Source organism: Passer domesticus, chromosome 7, assembly GCF_036417665.1.
Source record: "Passer domesticus isolate bPasDom1 chromosome 7, bPasDom1.hap1, whole genome shotgun sequence".
Lineage (NCBI taxonomy): Eukaryota > Metazoa > Chordata > Aves > Passeriformes > Passeridae > Passer > Passer domesticus.
This window is the reverse complement of record NC_087480.1, coordinates 5,516,048-5,539,596: the sequence shown is the minus strand read 5'-3', so window position 1 is coordinate 5,539,596 and position 23,549 is coordinate 5,516,048. Positions and strand designations below refer to the sequence as shown.

At 57.7% G+C, this 23,549-nt stretch overlaps 1 protein-coding gene across 1 annotated transcript in view; it reads right to left on the bottom strand.

The window, feature by feature from the left end:
* Positions 1-14,539: 14,539 nt before the first annotated feature.
* The window catches only part of EFNB1 (ephrin B1), a 48,308-nt gene continuing 39,298 nt past the window's right edge, over positions 14,540-23,549 (bottom strand). The window contains exons 3-5 of the mRNA XM_064426573.1: positions 20,982-21,074; positions 19,910-20,038; positions 14,540-18,951 (exon numbers count right to left, since the gene is read on the bottom strand). Coding sequence (XP_064282643.1) covers positions 18,563-18,951; positions 19,910-20,038; positions 20,982-21,074 — 611 coding nt within the window. The 3' untranslated portion in view covers positions 14,540-18,562. The remainder of the gene's footprint in view (positions 18,952-19,909; positions 20,039-20,981; positions 21,075-23,549) is intronic.

Here is a 23,549-nt window from a genome sequence, read left to right as displayed (position 1 = left end):
GAGAGTGGCCACCACCCAGCCTGGCAGCCCTTCAGCAGCCGCCCTCAAGGAGAGAACACAGTGCTCAGCAGAAAAGCTGTCATTTGAGAAGGAGCCCACAACCTCCTCCCGTGTCCGGCAGTGCCCTTGGACAGGCAGCGTGTCCCGAGCGTCCTCCTCTCCAGGGCCTGAGCAAAGCTGCTCAGGAGGCACAAGGGAAGAGCCAGGAGAGGGTCTTGGTACCCCACCCCAGCTGGGAAACCCCTCCCTGCTCTGGAGCCGCCCAAAAATCCCGACACCGCCCCATGAGGGACTGCGGGGGTCAGGGTGTGGGGCAGGCTCTGCCTCGGGGGTCAGTTCTCCCCTTGCCCAGCCCCTGAGCCTGTATCCATCCTGCCGAGCACTCCCGGGGCCGCTGTCCCTCGCAGGCAGGTAATTACCATGTCCCCGACTCGGCTCTAATGAGCGCAGGTGCTCGTTTGCCATCCAAGCAATTTACCGGCGGATCCCAGGGAAGGGGCCGGGAGCGCGGCTGCGCCGGTGATGGATGCGCAGGACACGGGAGAAAATCACCTGCTCGGGGGGAAGGGGAACAGAGGGCGAGGAAAAGGGGCTGGGAGCGAGGGGAAGGCAGAGACAAAGGAAGGAAAGGAGCAGAGAAGGGGGCAGGTGGTGGTGAAGGAGTAGGGAGGGACAGGGAGCATCTCTGGGAGAGGGAAAGGAGAACCAGGATCCGCAGCTGGCACAAGGGTGCTCCACGCTCTGTGACTGAGGGATGCACTGACATTCCCTGTGTGTGACATTCCCTGTTTGTGACATCCCCTGTGTGTGACATCCCCTGTGTGTGACATCCCCTGCGTGTGACATCCCCTGCGTGTGACATTCCCTGCTGTCCCAAGCAGACAGCAAACCCTGGCTCCCAGCCCTGGAAGGTCCGAGTTCTGTTCACAGATCTCAAGGGGTGAAGGAATAAAAACCCCCATCCACACCAAAATGAATCACCTCCCTCCAGGTCCTTCAGGCTGACTCAAATTCCTGGTACATTTCCTTGGGTTTGGTGTTTTCATGTCCAGCAAAACATAAAATTCCAGTCCTTAAAGGAGACCTGTGGGAAAGGAGGGGATAGTGATTTGGGCAGGGACTGTTGACAGGCCAAGGGGAGGTGGTTTAAAAATAAAAAGGGAAGATTTTCATTGGATATAAGGAAAGATTTTTTTCTTATGAGGGTGGTGAGAACACAGGCTGCCCAGAGAAGCTGTGGCTGCCCCATCCCTGGAAATGTCCAAGGCCAGGTTGAACAGGGCTTGGAGCAACTTGGGACAGTGGAAGGTGTCCCTGCCCATGACAGGGGGAGGAATGAAATTACCTTTAAAGTCTTTTTTCAACCCAAACCATTCCATGATTTCTTTGAAACCCACTGAGCTCCTTTCCAGACCCTGCCAGGCTCCTTTCCCCAGTGGCTGCTCTGAATCTCCACCCATCACCTGCCCACAACCTTTCCCCAATTCCCGCCCTAAATTAATTCTTCACCAATTTAGAACCATTTGATCTTGCCCTGATATAACCACTGGAGTTAAATGCCTTCCTTCCCTATTTGTCTTTTTCTCCCCAGATTTCCGGGCAGTCATTGCATCTCTTCCATTTTGTGGAGCTGAGCAAGCCTGTGTCCCTGCATCCCCTGTCACCAGGCAGATCCGGTGACACAGAGCCTGGAATCAGGAATCAGCTCCCTGAGCCACAGGCAGGCGCCTGCAGCAGCCCAGGCTCAGCAGGGTCAGGTCCAAAGTTGCTCTGAGCATTCACTGCCCTAGTTCTGCTCTGCACATTTATCTCATTTGCAGCTGGGCAGCTGATCCAAATGTGAATGTGCCCAAAACGGCCAGTTCAGCATCCCTGCTCCCTGCAATGGGGCTTTTCCTCATGCCTGTGCTGCAGAGCAAGGGATTGGAGCTAACAGAGGGCTGGGGAAGGCCCAGGCAGAGATAAAACGCTATTAAAAAAACCAAATGATCTAAATGTTAAGGGAGGAAAAACTTAATATATTAAATGTAAATCTATTTTTGTTACATCTGTTCAGATCCTTTAAGGAGCTTTAGGACAGCTGTTCCTATATCCCATTTAATCTTGATGTTATTGTAATGAGCTAAGGCTTGGGGGCTGAGCTGATTGTCTCTCCAGGCGAATTCCTGAGCACCAGTGAAAACGCTGCTGCCAGCCTGGAGCCACTTCCCAGCTCCCATCCCAGGGATGGTGGGGTTTTTCCAGGCCAGGAGGGGCTTTGCCAGCCAGCAGCGCAGGGGACACAGTGGGGACACTCCAGGCCTGGCTGGTGGAAGTGGGGACCCCCCAGCAGCGCCCGGGGCTGGGCTCCAGCCCCACTCCCCTCCTGCAGGCAGGGAGGGCAGGGCAGGGAAAGCAGAGCTGCAGCTGGGTGCCTGTCCCAGCCTGCACACCCAGCACAGCCTGGGGGGCCGGGGCTGAGCCCCCCACCTTCCAGGCTCCCTCCTTCCCTCCCTCCTTCCATCCCTCCTTCCATCCCTCCCTTGTTCTGTCGCCCTCCTGGGCCAGGCTGTGGCCGCTCCTCCGATTCCCTTGTCCCGAGCTGTCACGTCCCCCTTTGCTCTTCAGCTCTTCCCCCCACTTTGCTGGCAGAGTTATTCCTCTGACATGAGAGGCTTTGTTTTTAATTTCCTAAATTACAGCATAATTTAGGCTAATTATTGCTTTGTCCCTCTGATCTTATTAAACCTTTAATCCCTCGGTGATTCCCCACCCAGAGCAAAGTCTGCTTTTCTCACATTCATTCCTGCTCTGGGTCTGCTCTCGCCTCTTGCCCGGGGCGGCCTCACCTCCCAAACCGGCTGCTGATGCCCTGGATATTCCCTCTCTGTCTCCCTGTCCCTCCAGTGCCACGGGAAGCCCTTCCAGAGGCAGGCAGAGGCTTGGCATGAGGGCAGGAGCCCCCCAGGAGGGTTGTGCCCCCCTGGGTCGGCCGATATTCCTGGCACTGCAGTTTTGAACCTCCCTGGCTTTTTTCCTGCAGGATGATGCCCTGCTGCCTTTTGATCCCGGGCTCTTTGGGGTGGCACATCCCGCTGAGCTCCATGGAGACCTTGCTCCTCCCCGGGGTCAAGGCCAGGCTGGACAGGGCTTGGTCCAGTGGCAGCTGTCCCATGGCAGGGGTGCAATGAGATGAGTGTTAAAATCCCTTCAAACCAAAACCATTCTGGGATTCTGTGATGGGCAACCCCATTCCCTCCTTGCCAAGTCTACAAACAACCTTTAATAACCCCTTCCTGCCCCCCACCCAATTATTATTGGCTTCCCAAAGTCTGGAAGGCTCCTGTGGGCACCATCTTCCCAAGCTACCCAAGGTTTTTCCATGCTGGGATGTGCAGAGAGTGTCACCCATCCATGGGCACCCAGGGCCACCCAAGGCACTGCTTCCTGAGGAACAAGCCATGGGATGAGGGGAAACAGCCTTAAGCTGTGCCAGGGGAGATTTAGCTGGATATTGGGAAAATTCTCTCATGGAAAGTGTTGTCAAGGCCTGCCACAGGCTGGACAGGGCAATGGGGGTGTAAGAGACCTGGGGATGTGGCACTTGGGGACACAACCAGTGGTGGCCTTGGCACCAGGGAATGGTTGGACTTGAGGATCTCAGGGAGCTTTTCCCTCAGGTGACCCCCAGCTGGATCCAGCCAAGGCGCCAGCACGGAATGCTCACCTTCATTTGCTTGGGCAAAACAGATGATGGAAATTTACTTTTTATAGCTACAAAGTTGAAGGATTTTCTGACCACAGGCTGCAAAAATCCCCTTAATGAAGCCCCAGAGCTCTCCAGGGCTTTGGGAAGAGCTCTGGCCCCCGGCCCCCCTTCTCCACTTGAAGTATTGTTTCTGTCTCGAGTCTCCTGCCAAGAATCTCTTCAGCTCTGCAGCTGGATTTGATACAGGGGTGGGGAGAGGAGCTTAATCACAGCACTAAAGAGAGAAGCAGTTCTGGGGGAGTCTTTCAAGGAGCAGAGTTGAAAGAGTCCCTGAGAGCAAGGGGGGCTCCCACTTGCACTGCCCAAACAGGGAAAAAACCCACCCCAGAACAGCCAAACAAAACCTCGCCCCGGCTTTGCTGCCCCTAACTCCCTGCAGCCCCTGGATTAAAAGCAGGCCATTAAAGAGCTGTGGGAAGGGCTGGGGGCAGCCCTGCCCATGGCACTGAGATGATGGTGGTAAATCACAGCCCCGCCGAGGCTGCTGTGCCTGGCCAGGAGCCCAAATCCCAGCGGGATGCGAGGCACTGCTGCAGCCCCCAGCCCGGGGACAAGGCACAGCCACGGCCCCCTTCCACCATCCACGGCCTGAGAGGATCAGGAGGAGGTGCAGGGATCAGCTGGGACTGAGTGCTGGAAGCAGGACAGGGGTGCTGTGACCTGGTTTTGAGGACTGAGCTCCCTCTCTCCCCGCTCTGGCAGCCCCTCCTGAGTTTCCCCTGTGCCCATCCTGCCCTGAGGGTACCAGGAGGGATCCATGGAGGATCCTGCTCCGGCACCATCCATCCTGGGAGCAGGACCCCAGCAGGAGGGCAGGCTCAGAGGGTGACAGCAGAGCAGCACGTAGCTCTCCCACGTCCATTGCTGTGCCCTGGGAAGGACTGTGACACCTTTGCAGCCTGCAAAAGCTGAGGAGGAACATGTTCCCTGTGGTCCCTGTGATGGGATTGGCACCTGCACCCACAGGGGGCTTCTGGGGCTCGATGGGTGCACTGAGAATGTCACAGCTCCTCTTCTCCCGGGATGAGCAGAATCCCAGGGAGCCCCAAAGGGAGAGGAGAGTCAGGGGAGGAAGAGGACAGTGGGGGGGCTCAGCCCCAGATCAATAGTAATAATAATAATAATAATAATAATAATAATAATAATAGTAATGAACAACTCTTTGCCTCAGGCACAGAAGGCAGTGCCTGTTGGATGCCACTAGCTGTGGCTTCCAGATTTGCTCCGTGGAGCTGCAGGGATCAGAGGAGAGGCTGAGATTCCCAATAACACCGAGCACAGTGAGCACAGAGCTGCGGGAGGTGCAGGAGCTGCCGCATTTCCCGGGGCTGCTCCAGGTCTCTCACCCTCCTCAGCACACGCTGCAGCCCTGGTAGATCTGAGATTTGCCATGAAAGCTCCTGGCTGGATCTTCCCAGGGCTCAGAACCCACGGGAGTGGCGGGTCCTGGATGCTCCAGCTGGGAGCTGGACCCACTGACAGATGGATGAGACCCCACAGCACAGATGGGGAGCACGGCACAAGGGGTCCCTGTGGGAGCATCCTGCTCCTCACCTCGCCCAGGAAAGTCAGCAGAGGTGGGGTGCCCCTATCCTGGGTCATGATTACTCCCCAAATGCCCCTTGTCAGTGCCAAGAGGACCCAGCCCACTCCCCAAGCCCTGTGCACGTGCAGGACACCCCAGGTGGGCAGGCAGGATCCAGCCCGCTCCAAACCAGGCTGATTCCCGCCGTCTTCCAGGTGGCTGAGCCACCAGCCAAGGAGGATGCTGAGACCTGCAGGACCCTTCTGCTCTTCCCGGAAGGAACCCGCAGCCTCCCACCAGGCCCGAGCATTTGGAGGCCGTGGAGGAGGAGGAGGGCTGTGGGGGCTCTCCATGCCTGGTGCCATCCCCCTGTCCCCACCGTGGGGGACACAGCCAGCCCCTTCCCGTCCCCTGCCAGCTGATGGCTTGTCCCGTGGCCAGCGGGATGGGGCTGCCTCCAATGAATGTTTCGTGCCAAGTCCAACCAGGCACTGAGGATCTTCAGCTGGCCATGAGCACCCCCCTCACCACTCCAGCTCCCTGCCCCTGCTCCCTGCCTGCCGCCAGCCTGGGGCGGGAGGATGTGGGGACAGGGAGGATGGAAATGGCTGCAAACACTTCCCTGGACCTGGAAGGGCTTGGAGGTGTCTCTATCCCAGTCTGGGGGGTGGTCCCTGCCTGGCTCGGGGGTCTCTCCGGGCCGGAGCTGTGCCAGGGCTCCAACATTCCAGGAGCAGGGACAATAGCGAGGAAGAGCCGGCTCTGCTGGCGCCGCGGATCCTGGGCTGCAGGACTCGCCACCCACGGCACAAAAGCAATTAAAAGTTGCACACAGAGGCCAGAGTGAAGAATGAGGACACGTAGCTGTGTCACCACCGCTCCGTTCACGCCTGTCACACCAGCCCAGCCGGTCCCGGGGGACGCAGCCGGCGCAGGGAGGCCGGGGAGCTGCTGCTCCAGCAGGGCCAGGATTTGGGAATTGGAGAGAAGCAGGGAAAAGGAGGCCTTGCACAAGCAAAACTTCCTCCCCCACCATCCTCTCCCTCAGGCACGGCTCGCTGCTCCCAGCCCATAAGGCCAGTGACCGGCAGCGCATCCGCAGTGACCGGCACAGCATCCCCCTGGAAAACCCCACGGAGCGGAGCGGGAAGCGGAGGCACGGGGGTGTCCGTGGGGGGGTCCCGGTGCCCGCAGCCCCCAGCACAGCCCGTTGTGTGCCGTGGCAGGGCCGTCAGGACACATCTCGTCACCCGCGCGGCCGCGGAGCCGCAGGGGCGGCTGCCAGGATTCATCAGGAGCGCTGGCGGTGGGGCACGGCGTGGGCAGGGACACACGGGGGGAAGGGGAGCAGGGAATGAGCCTCAGCTCACACGGGAACCCCCCCTTTGCTCCCCATGGAGGATCACCCACCGCCCAGCCGGGTATCCACGCAGAACCCTGGAATTACTGAGCTTGGAAAAGACCTCGGAGATCTTCCAGAGCGCCGTGAGGAGAGGGTGAGCGGGTGGTGATGCAGGACACATCCCTAGGGATTCCCTTCCCATCGCCTTGGCTTTGCTGCTACAAAATCCTCCCAGCCCGGGCACACACACCCTAAAAAACCTAAAAAACCCTAAAGCACACACCCCAAAAACAACCCACCACCCCACAAGGGTCCATCCAAGGGAAGTGCCGCCCCAAATCCCTCTTGCTGCTGGTGGGTAATGGGAAAGTTCTGGAGAAAAACCCACTGCAACAAGAGGTGTGAAAATAACGGATTTGGGGTTTCCTTCAGCAAGCAAATAATAACAAAACCCAAATCATTTCAAGGATCCCAGAACAAACAAGAAACACCACAAAAGCAAACGCCGTGGTCTGCACGAGGATAAACAAACAATCCCACGTTAAATACACCCAGAGAAAAGGCCAAGTTTGTTTGGGAAGGCAGAGTTAGGTTGGAAAAAATGTTTTTAGAAGTGCTCCCTATGGCTTCACCTGATCTCCCAGTTCTGACTCCAAAGGCAAAGCCAAAATATTTGATTTAAAAAATGTTGAAGTGAGACATTTTTATATTTTTAAAAATCCATTCTTTTGGCCACGAACCCAGAATGAATGAATAGTCCAGGCCAGTCCAAAACTGCATATTTTTGTTGAGCGCAGCATTAATCGGACACGTTTCACCCCGCTCTGGTAGAAACAAAGCCACCACGGCAGAGCCAATTCCAGGTTTGGTGCTGGAATTGGGGAGCAGGGCATGGGACCCTGGGCAGGACCAGCATGCCCAGAGGACCCCGTGAAGTGGGAAATATTAATATTATTATTATTATTATGGGACTTCTAGGGCAAAACCATTCCTTTAAAAGCCTGCTGGAGGGGAAGGAATGGTTTCCCCATTTTGCAGATGGAGGGTGAGAGCCAAGCTCCCGCAGCACCCCCAGCTCCGGGGTGAGCTGGGAGCATTCCCAGCTGCCTGCTCCTGCTCCTGGCGGGGTGAATCCCACATGGCTGGGGAGCCTTTTGCTGTGCCAGCATCCCCTGACGCTGGAGACGGGAGGGGCTCCACAGCCGAGGTGCCCATCCCAGTTGGAAAACCCCACTGGGAGCGGGAGCAGCCCCGGTGCCGGGTCAGGATGATCCAGGGGGGCTCAGCAGATCCCGCCGTGCTCCAGCTCTGTCCTCCCCTCCGGGGCCGCAGGGCCTCCCCCGGCTGCGGCCGCGCTCCGTGCTTGGCTGCACTCCCTGAAAGGGCTTTTCTCTCCCATGCAGGGCAGGATGTGACTGCCCATCCATCCCGCCGCTCTCCCACAGCCAGCGGTGCCGCGGGGAAGAGCAGAAAGAGCAGGGGATGTGGCAGGGCTGGAGCATCTCATAGATCGTCCTATGGAGCATCACATGGATCATCCCATGGGGCATCACATGGAGCATCCCATGGGGCATCCCATAGAGCATCCCACAGAGCATCCCACGGAGCATCCCATGGATCATCCCATGGATCATCCCTCGGATCATCTCATGGATCATCCCATGGATCATTCATGGATCATTCATGGATCATCCCTCGGATCATCTCATGGATCATCCCATGGATCATTCATGGATCATCCCTCGGATCATCTCATGGATCATCCCATGGATCATTCATGGATCATCCCTTGGATCATCTCATGGATCATCCCATGGATCATCCCATGGAGGATCCCATGGATAACCCCATGGAGCATCCCATGGATCATCCCTTGGATCATCTCATGGATCATCCCAAGGATCACCCCATGGATCATCTCATGGATCATCCCATGGAGCATCCCATGGACCATCACATGGATCACCCCATGGATCATCTCATGATCATCCCATGGATTACCCCATGGAGCATCTCCAGGCCGAGCACACCCAAGACCCACTGCTGCTCCTGGAGAGCTTTTTTTGGCTCCTGTCAAGCCCCCTGCCCATCCCCAGCTGAATGAGGGGGTTCCAACGTCCAAATGGCATTCCTGGTGGGAATTCCTGCATTCCCCTCACATGCACAGGGGTTCTGTGCCTGGAAATCCACCTCCAGCAGCTGGAATCACCGGGAAGGTGCAAAACTGACTCTGAGAAATGCTGCAGGATTTTCTTCACTGAAAGTGTGGTCAGGCCCTGGAACAGGTTGCCCAGGGAAGTGATGGAATCACCATCCCTGGGAATATTCAAAAACATGTGGAAATGTCACCTGGGGATGCAGCAGTGCTGGGAGAACAGTTCCACGATCCCAGCGGGATTTTCCCATCTTAATGATTCTGTGATCCTATGATAAGACATGGAATAAAATCCCCACCCCCAGGCTTCGCTGCCTCTGCCTGAGCTGTGAGAGAGCCGTTCACAGCCTGGGATTTCCTGGGATTCGGGATGAGCCCCTCGGCCCGCTGCCCCTGCACCGCCCACCCACGCCCCCCCAAGGACACCCAGGCTCATCTTTCCCGTTTATTAGGAGCTAATTACCCCTCTGTTGGTTTTGAGAAGGATCGGGGGATGTTTGGAGGCTCAGCCTTCCTTAACCCTTTCCCCCCGGGCCGGGACGGCTTTCCGGGTGACCCGGGGGGCGCAGACACTGCTCCTTTGTTCGGCTGCTCCGGCTGCCGGGATATCGGGATATCGCCTTACGAGCCGAGCGCTCCGGCCCCACTCCCGCGTCCAAGAGCAGCAAAGCTCGGCCGGCACTGGGATTATTGTTGGAAGCCCAGGAGGGCGAGGAGAGGTGTCAGGCTCTGGCACAGGGATGCACACCCCAGCAGGACCCACCTCTGCCTGCTCAGAGCTGCCTTCTCCCGCTGGGATGAGGCTCAGCCCTTCTCATCCATCCCCTGGGAATCCTTTTCTCGGGTCACAAGGTCCCCTCGACCCCCGCTGTGATCCAGCCCCTGCAGGTCCCCCCAGCCTGGCCCTGAAAAGTCCATAATTAATGGCCAATCCCATTTTCCATCAAGCAGTGGGAAGCCACAGCTCATCCTGCATCCTCCTCACGAGCTGCTCTCTCGTTTCCAGCCAGGACAGAGTGATGGATGCAGGGTGGGAGCTGCCATCCTTCCAGGTTCCTGCAGCCCTGGCACTGGAGCGAGCTGGGCATTGGCACAGCTGCAGTTTGGGGGACACCAGGGGTCCCATGGGAACAGCAGCCACTGGAGCCCTCCACCCCATTTTTCCAAGGGCAGCTTTCCCTGCTGGGGCTGGGGCAGCAGGAAAGCTCCTTTGTTGATGCAAAGGGAAATAACCCCACAGGCTCCTCTGTGCTGCTGGCTGCAGGTTCACCCACTGGCTCATCTCCCCAGATATTCCCTGTGTCCCTCCCCAGCTCCATCTGCACCAGGAGAGGCCCATCTCCAGCTGGGGCACCCGGGAATGCCCTTTGCCTGCTGCTGGGCAGGGCTGGCACCCCACAGCACCCCATCCCCTGCTGCAGGGATGATCCCACCCAGCTCTCAGCAGGATTCAGAGCTTTTTCCACCCCTCTCCAGACACCAGCTGGGCCACGTCCCCACCTGAGCTCCCCCAGCCCCCAGGTGGAGAGCAGAGCCCCCTCCCAGCCCTTTGGAGTCTCCAGCTCGCTTTTCCTTCTGGCTCAGCTTCCCTGCAGAGACCCCAGAGCCACAGCCAGAGCCAATTTCCAGCAGGAACCTGGCGCTGGGCTCGCTGGGGAGGATTACACCAGGCTGCAGGAATTAGGGGGGAGCTCGGCTGAAACCGAAGCCTCGCTCGGCCCTTCCCAGCCAGGGCAGGTCCAAGGCTGGAGGCAATCCTGGGATGGGAACAGGGGCTGCAGGATGGGAGCAGCAGCCCAGTCCTGGCTCTGCCCAAATCCCATCCCTGAGCTCTGGGTGCTGGCCCTGGGACACGGGAGGTGACAAAGGCTCAGCCACATCCCACCATGGGGAGGGGTGAAGCGATGGGGGTCTGGATCACACCTCCCCCTGGACACATCCACCCTGCAGCCACGGTGTCCTTATTCCCTGTGCCCTGGGGAACAGAGTGACCAACGAAATGGGGCAACCTCCCAGCCACATCCTGGGCTGGCTCAGAGGAGGGAGAACCCCTCACAGGGTCCCGGGATTAGTGAGAGGCAGAACAAGCCCCTGTCAGACTCCCGGGATTGCAGAGAGGCAGAACACCCCAACACGAGTGGGATCCTGGGTTGGCTCAGCAGCAGCTCTCAGGGTGGCCACAGCACTGATATTTCCCATTTTTCTCTCGTCCTCCATCCAAAACAAAAGGAAAAGCTCTGTGTTTCCTTCAGACCCCCTTCCAGCAGCTGGGGGACTCTCTCCAAGGGTTGTGTTTCAGGAACATTAAAACCTTGCACATAATTAACTGATGTTTGCTGTAGAGCCGTGTTCATTCCTTCTTAACGAACCAAAACCTACAGGATTTATCCTGAAGCTCCCTGTTTCATTGGGACAAACTTTCCTCCTCATCCCCCCACGGCTTCCTAGCGCTCTCCTTTGCCTTTTCCAGCCCTGTGACCCCTCCAGCCCAGCCCTTTCCTCATGGTTATCCCAGCGGGTTGCTGGCAAAGCAGGGAGGTCATCCACGGGAGCCCCTGCACATCCCGGCTGGCTGGGATATGACCAGGGAAGAGCCTTTTCAGGATGCTGGAAGCGCTGCCAGGGGAAAAAGGCTGCAACCATCCCTGCTGGCTCGGGGCCTGCCTGCGGAGGAAAAACCTTGGCAGCGCGTGACGCTTTTCTCCGAGCACTTGAGCTCCGCTGGGTCCAACTGCGGGGCCTTTGTGCGAGCGGCGCCGGGCCCGCTCCACCCGGATCTGCTCCTCCTCGGGCACAGATGGCTGCCCTGGCACAGGGACGGGGCTGGCAGTGGCACAGGAACACAGGGAGAGCGCTGGAGCCCAACCCGCTGCCTTGCCAGCACCAGCTGTGCTCTTTTCCTCCTCTTCCTCACCCTTCTCCTCCTCCCATCTCATTCAGTGTCTGACATAGACACTACTGTCCACATTCCCACCTCCATCCCATCCCCTGCATGTCCCCATCCCATCCCATCCCCGTGACAAACAGCCCCCCAGTGCATTCCCGTTATTGCTCCCATTACGGAGCCCGCGGGACTCGTTGCATTCCACGACAGCCTGATGGATCTTCCAGGCTCCTCTCCCTGGAAACCAGGTGCAGGCGAGCCAGTGGATGCGGCAGAACGCCTGGCTGTGGGAAAAGCCCAGCGCCTCAACCAGGAAAACCTGTTAGTTATTTTGGATACACTGTAGGGAAAACAAGGATAAACTTCCCAATCCTGGCGGCCGCAGCTGGTCCAGCCAAGGTTTATGAGCAGGAATTGCTGTTATCCAGCCCCGTCCAGGCTGGGGGGTTCAGATGCTCCCCTTGGAGTGGAAATGCCAGAGGAGGAGGGAGGCTGAGTGTGCTGGGAAGGGTGGATGAGGCCAGGAATGGGCTGCAGCAATGGGAGAATGGGGTGTGATATTGGAAAGGAAACCTGGGATACGTTGTCCTGCTCACCCTCAGCCCCACTGAGATCCAGGGAATACAGGCAAGGCTGGGAGGAGCAGAGGCTGGGGGCACTGGTGCTCCAGCTCCATCCCTGCTCCCAGGGCCAGCTCGGCCATGGATGGGCAGCAGCAACTGCAGCTCAGGGAATTGAGGGGAGTGGGAAGCTCCAGGGATGGCAATGCCTTGGCAGGGCTGGATTAGGAGGGGAGGATGAGTGGAACAGGGAGAGCACCAGTGCCACCAGCACAGCCCCAGCACATGGAGCCGGGAATCCTGGGGGTGTCCCTGCCCTGTGCTCCCCCTCTCCAGAGCTCACCCTGAGCCCCACAGCAGCCCCGATGTCCCATCTCCAGCTGAGCCTGATCTCAGACTGGAGCTGGAAGTGTTGCAGATCCATCATTCCCTGCTCACCTTCCTCCAAGGGGCTTTGAGTTTCCCATTCCTCATCCAGGTCACACAGGTGCCTCCCATATGGGCTCTCCTTCCATGGGGGTTCCACCCTGGCCATGGCACACAGTGGCACTGCTCCTGCACATGGGGTGACCCTGGCATCCTGATTCCCAAAATGCTCCCACACCAGGGACATGGTTACCCCCAGTATCCCAATCCCCCCAAATGCTCCTGCACCAGGGACATGGTTACCCCCAGTATCCTGATTCCCAAAATGCTCCCACACCAGGGACATGATGCCCCCCCAGCCTCCCAATCCCCCCAAACGCTCCGGCTCTGCCGGCCTGGCAGCCGCCCCACTCCCGAGTGGGATCCGGCCAAGGGCGAGTTAATAAACTCGACAAAAAGCTCCTTTATGTGAAATAATTAAAATAACTCCTCCAGTCCTGATGGACATCCAAAACCATCGGCAGCTCTGCAGCTTTAATGAACTTTCCAGATCCAGAGGCTGCCGGGCAGGATCCTGCTGATCCCTCACTGCCAGCCGGCCCCTGGGAGCAGAGCGGAGCCACTGCACAGCCTCGGCTCCCATGTCCCCGTGGGCACTGGCAGCAGGGTTTGGTGTCCCCTCCCACCACAGACAGGGACAAGGGTGCTCCCAACCAAACCTTTCCCATCACGGGGACATCTGCAGGGTCTCACACAGGAGGAGAAGCAGCTCCAGCACATCCCTGTCCTATGGAGCCCCTCTGCAGCTGCCTGGGGACACACACGGAGCACCAGGAGTGACCCCGCGGGGCTCGCAGGCTCTGCACCCCCAGCCCGTGCTGCTCCCACCCAGAGCAGCCCCAGCGCCGGGGGGACCCTCCCGCTCCCAGCCGGGGGTGGGTTCCAGGAACCTGTTAAAGCACTTTTCCCTCTGCTGGCAGGTCCCAGCATGTTTGGCACTTCCAGTTCTCCCTGCAGGCATCAGGGCCCAGCGAAGCTGTTTGGAATTAAAAGCCTTATTCCATTCCCACTGGGATCAAAGCACGCAGAGAGGGAGGATTTTCAAACCAGCAAACCACATTTGAGCCCAGCTGGTGCACCCCGGGGCCCCCCCATCCCGACCCCCATCCCGGCATTCCCTGCTCACTCCAGCAGGCTCTTGGCACGGTCCTGCAGGTTCTGCTTGAACCCAAACAGCTCCCAACTATCCCACTGTGTTCCATCTCCAAGGCTCACCTCACCCCTCCAGGTTGGATGAGTTTTCTCCAGCCTCTCTTGGTCGGTGCCCCAGATTCACTTTAACTCTGAGATCCCATAAACCAGACCCATTCCTCCCACACCCCAGAATCCAGCACCCCCAAATCCTGACAGGACAACCTGCACTGGAGCAGGTGTGCTTTGCACCAGGCAGGAACTTCCATGACTCCATCCTCTCCTAAAGCAACTCCAGGGTGAGGAGGAGCCAGCCTCACTCCCCTCCTGCGTTTCCCTGTGCCTGTCTGAGATCATTCCTGTCAGGAATGGGACATCCCTGTCCTGTGCCACCAGCAGCTTCCAGGCTGCTCCAGAGCACAGGAGCAGCCCCTCAAACCTGAGGGGAACCCCGTGGCCCCCAGGAGCCTCCAGCTGCAGGGACAGCCATGGAAACAAAATCATTTGGAGTGGAAAAGACCTTTAAAATCACCAGGTCCCACTGTATCTATGAAGTGCCCAACCATATCCATCCACGTCCAACACTGAGTTCATGCTGTAAATATTGGACAAAAATCTCCCAATTTTTCCTGACTAAACCAAACCCACCAGGTCCTTCCAGGACCGGCCAGTGAGGATCTGTCCCAGCCAACTCTTTCCAGATCTCTTCAGCTCAGGCTGCAGTTTCAAACCTAGGGCAGGAATAAAGCACACGGGAGACAGCCAGGATTCCATAGGAAAAAAACCCTTTTATTTAACAATATATCAGGTTCCATCACGGCTCCATGGAGTTCAGCTGCCACAGAGCTGTTACCGATGCCGATGATATGCTACTGGGCGGGAGAGCTGGGAGAAGGCGAAAGGAATCAAAACCAGGAACATGACACGAAGAAAGAAAATCTGCGGCGCCGGGAGCGCGGCCGAGGGGATCCCGGCACCGCCGGAGCCCCACCGGGAGCCGAGGAGGATCAACCAGCATGGGGGTGCCAAGGCTGGAGCCAGGACGTGCCCTGCAGCCGAGGAGGTGCCAGCACAGAGGGGCCTGGCTCCCTCCGTGCCCGGTTCCCCGCACGGTGCCCAACCACTCCCGCTCGCCCCAGCCCCATCCCGCGTGCCCCGCACCGGGAGCGCATCCGGGCTCCAGCTCCGCATCCGCCCTCGGCTCAGGGCAGTGCAGGGTGCACAGGGAAAATCCGGCAGCTTGGATGCTCTGGCAGAGGCACAGGGGTGGGGCAGCGGCAGCCCCGGCTGGTTGACGGCAGGGCCAGGCCCCTCGGGACAGGGACGGTGCGGATGTGACGCTGTGGGATGCGGAGGTGGCACAGCTCTGAAATGTGGGAGCGCGGTAAGGACGTGCCGGGGCGCGGCGCTGCCGGGATGGAGAGAGGGATGTCCATCCCTGCTCCAGCACCTCTGGAACCTCCCAGAAACCCTCTGTCAATATAATGCAGGTTCACAGCCCAGCTCCTGGGAGCAACTGGGAGAGCTGGGGGCTCCCTGATGCCTTCCAGCTGCCCACGACAAGTGCCAGGTGACACCAGAGGTGGCTCCAGGCGTGGCCACCACCCCTGGGCAGGGACCCTGCACTGAGCTGGGCATGGCTGAGGAGAAGCCAGCCCAGACCTGGCACCAAGAAGAGATGGGGCCACGGTGAGCTGGCAGCTGGCAACCAAAATAGGCAAAGACAAAATGGGAGAGTTGGGAAAGGGATCTGCACCAGGAGCAGCTCCACAGGCCTGGAAGAGCAGAGCAGAATCTCAGGATGTTGCATCGAGTTCTGCATCCCCAAGTCAGTGATTTTTTGGTTCAAGGTAAGCAAGCAGATAAATTTGATGTCCCTTTAGATCACCATGTCTCTGACCATGGCCAGGACAGGGCTCAGAGCTCTGGGACTCACTGGGAATGAGCCACAGATTCTGGGATGGAATAGAACCCCAGATTCCTGCCTCACTCTGCGTGGAGCCCATCTGATCCTGCATTATATCGAGGGCAGGTCCCCAGTCCCGATCCCGGCAGTTCCCACACTCCAGCACAGCCCACAGGCTCCAGGCTGAGCTCTATGACAATGTTTTACACCCGTTCTTGTGGTTAAAATTTCTTTTTTTTTTTCATCTTTTTTTTTTAAGTTCTCATTTGTTTTTCTAAGAAAAAGCAACCAGAAAATAATTCGGAGTTTATACAAAACATCTTTACATTATTTCTTCCAAAAAAGACTAGTATTTACACAAACAAAAGGAAGGGGGGTGGGAGAAAACAAAAAAATAAAAAAAAAATTTAAAAAGGAAAAATCAACCAAATTTCAATGCTTTCCAAGAAAAGAACCCGAGGGACACACTCTGATCCAGGACCCAGCAGCCCGAGGTGCTCAGCAAAAACCAAGAGTTCTGATTTCACCCTTTCTTCACATATTTACAATGTTTTGCAGCTGTTCCCAGCAGCAGGAGTGGGACTGATGGAGACCTCAGCTGGGGACAGCCACCATGAGAAGCCACCGGCACTGTCAGATCACTTTTGGTACAACCTGTGGCCAGACTCTGTCCCTTCTCCACCAAAACCAAACCAAAACTACATCGTCCCCTCACTTCCCCCTCCACTCTGGTCACTATTCCTAACGGATTCCACTGTCACTGTCACTGTCACCACTGCCACCACCACCCAGGAAACACAGGCTAAGGTTTGGCAGAGGGAAGAGGGAAAGGGGATTTTTTTTTTTTAAGACACAATTCTCTGGGATTTCCCCACTGGGGAATGGGGGTCCTGGTGGGGGCGGCTCCCAGGCCAGGATGGGCAGTGGATCCCACAGAGGAGAGAGGGATGGAAGGTGCTACACGGGGGAAGCAGTGCTGGGATGGGGAACAGGGGGGAGCACCCACTGGGGTGCATCTCTCCCGAGGGAAGCAGCCGGTTTGGGGCCCTGGAAGCAGAACCACCTCAGGATGCCAAGGGCAGGAGGGGAGCTGGGACACCCCGCTCGGCTCCAGCCCAAATTCCTGCCCTAAACCCAACAACGTGACACCACAGGACGCTCCCATCCCGCTCAGGGCCAAACCCCAGCGCAGCCGTCGGGCCACCAGATCCCCCCAAGCCACCAGATCCTCCCAGGCCACGGGCCCCTGTCCCTGTCCTTGTCAAGGCACTTTAGCAGAGCAGCTCCCTCGCTCTTTGGGCACTTCCTAACGCGGGATTGGGGCCCTGGGGCAGGCGGGAACAGCCCCGGCGGGGACAGCCCCGCCGGCCCCACTCCTGCTCCCTGAGCAAAAGCAGCTACTGCTGGAAGGAAAAGAAAGTGAGGAAGGGGGGACAGCCCGAGGACAGGCAGTGACAGGGCACTGCCAGCCCTGCCGGGCTCACTGGCATCACTGACTCCTACCGGGAGGAGGAAGCTGGGAATGATCCCACCAGACAGGCTCAACCCCTTCCAGTTTTGGGCAGGAGATGGGCAAGGCAAGGGCAGGGGAGCCTGGGCTGTGGGAGCCCCGGGAGGTGGCAGGACAGGGAATGCTCCTGCACCAGGAGCAGGGCAGGGAACAGGCACAGTGGGGCTGGTCCCCAAAGCAGGTCCCTCTGAGGGCACTGGATTCTTCAGGTAAACCAGGAGGGTGGAAAAGCCTTTGGCTCAGCTCCCAACCAAGCCAAGCCTGGTGCTCCAGCCTCTTGGGGGCTTCCAATCCCAAGCACCAGCCTCCTCCTGACACTCCTGGTGCAAGCTGCAAGTTGGGAACCTTTGTTTTCCAGTTTTCCTTTCCAAGGACAACCACCTGCAGTATGCCCAGCTTGGGAGGGGGCTGCAGCTTCCCCCTGCCACCCCCTGCTTTGCTTCCAGCAGGCTCAGCCGCAGCCCGATGGAAAGCCAAAGGCTTTTCTCCACAGTGGGATGCTCCAGAGGGGTTGGGAAGAGCTGCCAGGCCACGGCTGCTCTGCGTGGGGCAGGAGCAGTGTCCAGCCCCTCGCGCACTGAACGCTTGAGACAGGGTGGAGATAGAATTTTTTTTTCTTTCTTTCTTTTTATAAAGAGACTAAAACAAGAGTCAACAGCTACGAACACAAAAGTTTCCAGGGGCAGTGGGGGGAGCGGGATCTGCCCCGTGGCCGGCAGGATGACGTGCTGGAAGGAGGTGATGGCGTGTGCCCAGAGGTGGCGGGCCGGAGTCCCACCCGGAATTCACAAAAATAAAAATGTTACAAAAAAATTAAAATAATAATTATAATAATAATAATAGTAGTAGTAGTAAATCGGGTTTGCCAGCTTCCTCCCTGCACAGTTGTCTGCATCTTGGCACCATGGCAAAGCATCCTCCTCCTCCTCCTCATCCCCCTGTGCACTCGCTGCTCCTGGGACCGAGGTCCCGGCGTCGCTCCAGGCTCCGGGACCCACTTCCCACAGGGCTGGAGGGGTGACGCGGGGAAATCCCAAACCACAAAGGGGAGGTGGAGTCTCCGGCTTTGCCAGCGGTGTCCCGAGCACAGAAAGGCACGGCGCCCGCCCCCCACGGCCGGCCACAGTCTGGAGAAGAAGAGGAGGAGGCTGAAGGCTCACCCTCAAGAGTCTCGGGATTACAAAAGCTGAGAACTACAAAACTAAATACAAAGGGGAGAATCAGCACGTGAGCGTTGAGCCCTCCGCTCCCCGGCGCCGCTCCCGGCGCTGCCCGCGCCGTGCCGGGGCCGGGGGACGTTTCGCTTCCTCCCTGCGGCGCCAGCCCCGCGCCCGGCGCTCCCGCGCTGCTGCATCGGCCGTTCCCAGGCTGCTCCTCACACCTTGTAGTAAATGTTGGCTGGGCTCTGCGGGGGCATCTCCTGCACGATGTAGACGGGGTGCCCGTAGTCCCCGCTCACCTTCTCGTAGTGCGGGCAGTAGTTGTTCTCTGTAGTCCGTAAGGGGATGATGATGTCGCTGGGCTCCGAGCCCGCGTTCCCGCTGCATTTGGGGCTGGCCAAGGTGCTAAGGGACAAGGCTGCGGCTCGCTGCTGCGTGTGCTTCCGGTGCCGCTTGCGGATCTTGATCAGGAGCACGACGAGGAAGATGATGATGAGGATGAAGATGACGCAGCCGGCGCCGATGGCCGCGAACACGGCCACCTTGGAGCTCAGGAAGCCATCGCTGGGACCTTGGGTCTCCTGGCCGTCCTGGTTGACGGAGCCTGCAAGGCAAGGGGAGATGGGTCAGAGAAACTGCCACATCTGTGCTCTGTCCATGCATGGATCACACCTGTGCACCAGGGGGGTGAGTTGCTCATTGGAGCCCCTCTCTGCCCCCCAAACTCAGCACAACATTCTCCTGCCGTGCTCCCATGGAGGGGAGCTCCTCACCTCCAAGGGGATGGCACTTGCTGCCCACCTTCCCACCCCAGTCAGACCCACACATCCCTGGGAAGGACTGGGCAGGGCAGGCAGGAGCCCCAAGCATTCACAGCGGGGGCACCACCTGCCCTGTTCCCCATCCTGCACCACTGCTCCCCTTCCCATCTCCCAGCCTAAGGAGCAGAGTGTTGATCATGCCCAGGTGACACTATTCCAGACCTGGGGAGCCTTCGCTCCCCACAGCAGACCAGGATGCCCTGGTGAATGTGGGCTCTGGCACCCAGAGCCCTCCCATCTCCAATTACTGACCCCTGGGCCACGGCAGCCGCAGCCCCTGCAGGGGCAGTGCTCAGAGGCTGATCCAGGCAGGAAGAAAAGAAAAACTTCCCAGCTTCATCTGATTCCACTTTGCTCTCAGAGGGGTCAGGAACTCAGGAAACCACCTTCAAAGGGCTCTCACACCCAAGGACCTCACCTCCTCCAAGCCCTCTCAGATGTGCTGTGAGGAACACATGGGAGGAGGAGGAGGAGGAAGAGTGCTGAAACAGCACTTCTCTGCCAAGCTCTGCCAGGAGCTGGGGAAACAAACCCGAGCTGCTCTGCAGCCTGGGCTTGGGACAGCAGCAGGACAGCAGAGATGAGCACAGCCCCAGGACTTAAGGCAAGCCCATCCAGATCCCAGATCCAGAGAGTCTGATATCCCTGGGATCCATGCAACAAGCTTAACTTGGAGGTCCTTCATTGGCCCCAGGACAGGCAGAGCCCCATCTCTCTCCTGGGGATCCCTGGAATACCCACCTGGCTTGCCAGGCTCCTCCACCGCCGGGACCTTGCTGCGCGGGCTCTGCGTGACGACCTTCACGGTGTCATCCGACTCCTTGCTCGGCCGACTCGTCGTCAGCTGCTCTGGGATCACCGCGTTGGGATCTGGGAAAGGGGAGCGCAGGGATGGATGAGAAGCCTTGGTCCAACCTGGAAGGCAGCTGCTTGCTCCCCCCTGAAGAAGTGCCCCCAGTTGTCAGCCACTCCCATGGGGCACAGGAGCACTGGGAGATGCCGAGAGCAACAGAGCAAGGCTGAGCTGCTCCAGGGCTTGTGGGAAGCAGGTCCCCACCCTAATTCCCTGGTTTGCTGTTTCCAGAGCTCCCGTGCGTGGGCTGGGACAGGTTTCTTGCTCGGGCAGCAGGAGGAAAGGAGGGGAAGGGCAGGCAGGAGGCCAAGGCTGCAGCAGAGCTTCGCCTGTTTATTATAAATATTGGCCCCAACGTGCAAACACAATAATGAGAAGCAGAATCGAGAGCTGCACATCCGAGACGGGGCCGAAATGAGGCCAGGGCATCGCTGGGGCTGGGAAGCAGCTTGGGATGGAGGTGGTGGGGAGCAGGAACTCCAGGAGAAGAGTCTGTTAGTGACATCCCTGATGTCTCACTGCCACCAGAGTCCCCAGCGCCTGGCGGCCTCCAGAGCAGAGAGCCACCAAGCCAAATGCCTGATGCCTGGCCAGCTACAATCCCCTACTGGATGCCCAGGAAGTCACATGGACACTGCCTGTGCCAGCACCCCAAGACACTTGGAGGGCTCATGGGTCCTGTGCCGAGCTCACTTCCCACTGGGATACGGCCCACGAGGTAACTGGGAACAACCACTCCCTTTCAATCCCAGTGCTCTGCACATGCACCATGTTGGCAGGAGAAAAAAGGCAGGAAGAAAGATCCCAAAAATGCAATTCTGTTGAACTAACCCAGGAATGCTCCCAGGAGCAGCTGGCCCGGCCTCAGTTTCCCTGGAATCTTGAACTCCCGCATCCCCCAGAGGAGCAGGGACCCTGATTAAGGGGGCAGCAGGAGACCCCAGGAACAGGAGGACTCACCCTGCCCCACTTTCATGACAATCTTCATGGAGCGTGTCTGGCAGACCCCTCCTTCCCGGTTCTCCAGGCCATCCAGCGTGCCGTTGGAAGTGGCTGCAAGAAAAGAGAGGGAATGTTAGACAGGTTCCTCGAGTTGGAAGGGCACTGCTGGGCAGCTCCCTGCTGTTCCCTGGCATTACTGTGCAGGTCCTCACTGTCACCTGGCACTGCCAAGGAGGTCTCAGCTGTCCCCTGGCAGCTCCTACTCCAGGGATTCACTCCTGACCCCCATTACAGCCACATCCTCACACTCCAGTCCAGAGCCCTCTGAATTCCCAACTCCTGCCCCTTCCAAATCTGCCTGCAGCAGTGAGGACATGATCCCTGCAGCTTCCTCTCACTGCCACATCCACACAAGTGAGCCATTCTCCACGCCTGCACCCTCCTCCCCCTTTAATTCCTGGATAATTTCCTTTGCTCCTGGTGCAGAATGGGAACACTTGCATATGCACAGTTTAAATTATACATCTCTAATTACACCCTGTGCCTCGGTGAAGAATGTAAACTCAGAGCCCCAGTGGACTCCGGGGGCTCTAATTGCAGGGCAGAAGTCACTTAAATTCACATTAAGTTTTCGCTGGAGCTGGCACAGAGTTTTCAGCCCTTGGATCCCATGGAAGCACAGGGAAGATTCCCCCCTCCTCCAGCCCTCTGCAGGGCTCAGGGCAGGGGGGACACAAGAGAAATAAACCCAATCACAAAGATTTCAGGATTAAGCACCTAAATGGCAGATTCTGCTAAACAGACTAAAAAAACTGGTTTCTGACCCCACCAGGCCCTGGATTTGGCCACTGTCCCTGGCATGGAGATGGATCTGCCCAGGGACCAGGATGGTTCCCACCCCATCACCTCCCTCTCTCATGGCAAACACAAATCATCCCAGTGCTCCACCAAATCTAACCACAGGGATCAATTCACCCAGGGAAGCAAGGAAACCCGGGAGGAGCTCAGCAACAGCTTGAGGAAGGCAATGTGATGGAGAATCATGGAGTCCAGGGATAATTTTCCAGACACAAGGCAGAACTTGGCCAGCACAGCACAGCCAACACCTCCCAGAGCCTCAAGGCCAAAGCTCAGCCCTGGCGTTTCACATTCCCAGTGCAGCCCAATTCCTGCCTCCATCCAAAAAGCAGGTCTGGGAGGGCAGGTGACTGACAGAAATTTGGGATGAATCCATTGGACCCTGCAGAGTGTTGGTGAGGAGACAGGAAGAGGCTTGAGTACAGAGCAATGTGTTTCCACATTCCCCTTCCCACAGCAGGAGGCTGGGTGCCTCCTGAGCTTCCACGCTGGGATAAACTGGAAAGCACACCCAGATCCCTCCAGGAAGCAGGCTCCGAGTCCATCAGCTCCTTCCAAACACCTCTGTGCAATCAAGGCTCTTGCCTGAAACCTCAACAAATGTTTTCCTAATCAGAAAGTCCTTGGGGCCATTTGTGGAGTTATCACCTCTCCTGCAGCTCCCGGGATGGAGCCGTGCATCCAGCTGGGATGGAGCATCCAGCTGGGATGGAGCATCCAGCTGGGATCTGCTGGCAGCCCTTCCAACAGCAGCACTGTCAGCACCAAGCCCCACGCAAATGCCTGGGAATGTGGAGAAACGCCCCCGACAGCCTGCACGAGTTCTCTGGAATCCAAACAGGATGGACCTGAGCTCGGCCTCCCCATAAAACACATTGGGAGGGAGCTCCAGCAGAAAGCTCGGCAGCCCAGTTCTCCCAGGCCGGAGGCGCCGGTCTGGGGGTGAAATCAGCAGGTACATCCCAGCTCACAGCCCTGAAGCAGCTCCTTGAACAGTTTCCCAGCTTCCCAGCTCCATGCCATGGGTTGTTGCATCTTGAAGAGACTCATGCATCGAGGGAGAAGGCGGCAGTCTGTGAAAACCAGTCCCTGTGAGGCCTCATGAGGCCTGATTTATAAATAATTAAGTAATTATAACAAAATGTGGTAACAAGCAAGCGTGGTTCATGTGGGGCAAACCAGAAGACCTCACAAAGGCAGCAGTTCTTCCAAATAATTATGAAGACATTCCATCCACATACAACAAAAAATAATACAGGTCCAGAGAGGACAGAGGGTGCAGCTGGAGCCACAGGGATGGACAAAGAGACACAGCCGAGCATCCTTCTTCCCACCCCAACTTGGACAAAAAGTTTCTTCTTGTTATAGCCACGGAAATGATGAGGGAGAAAGCAGCTTTGAGAGGGAACCATGTGGAAAAATGCAGCAGTTACTTGAGGGAACAAAAAAAAAAGGAAAAACATTTGTAAAACCCATAGTGATGGTCTTGGAATGGCCTCTGGAAACAAGGACATGAGCTTCCACATTCCGGGTAAATCCACAACAGGCCGGAGAGAAGTTGGATGCTCCACGCAGCTGGTTGGGCTTCCAAAAGTCAAAATCCTAAATCCCCAAATCCATCCAAATGGTGCAGAGTCCAGAGAATTTGATGTGAACACGTAGGGCAAGGTGATGTGAGAGCAGCAGGTCCCTGATCCACCGGGAAAGGCTCCTCCAGTGCAATTCCCT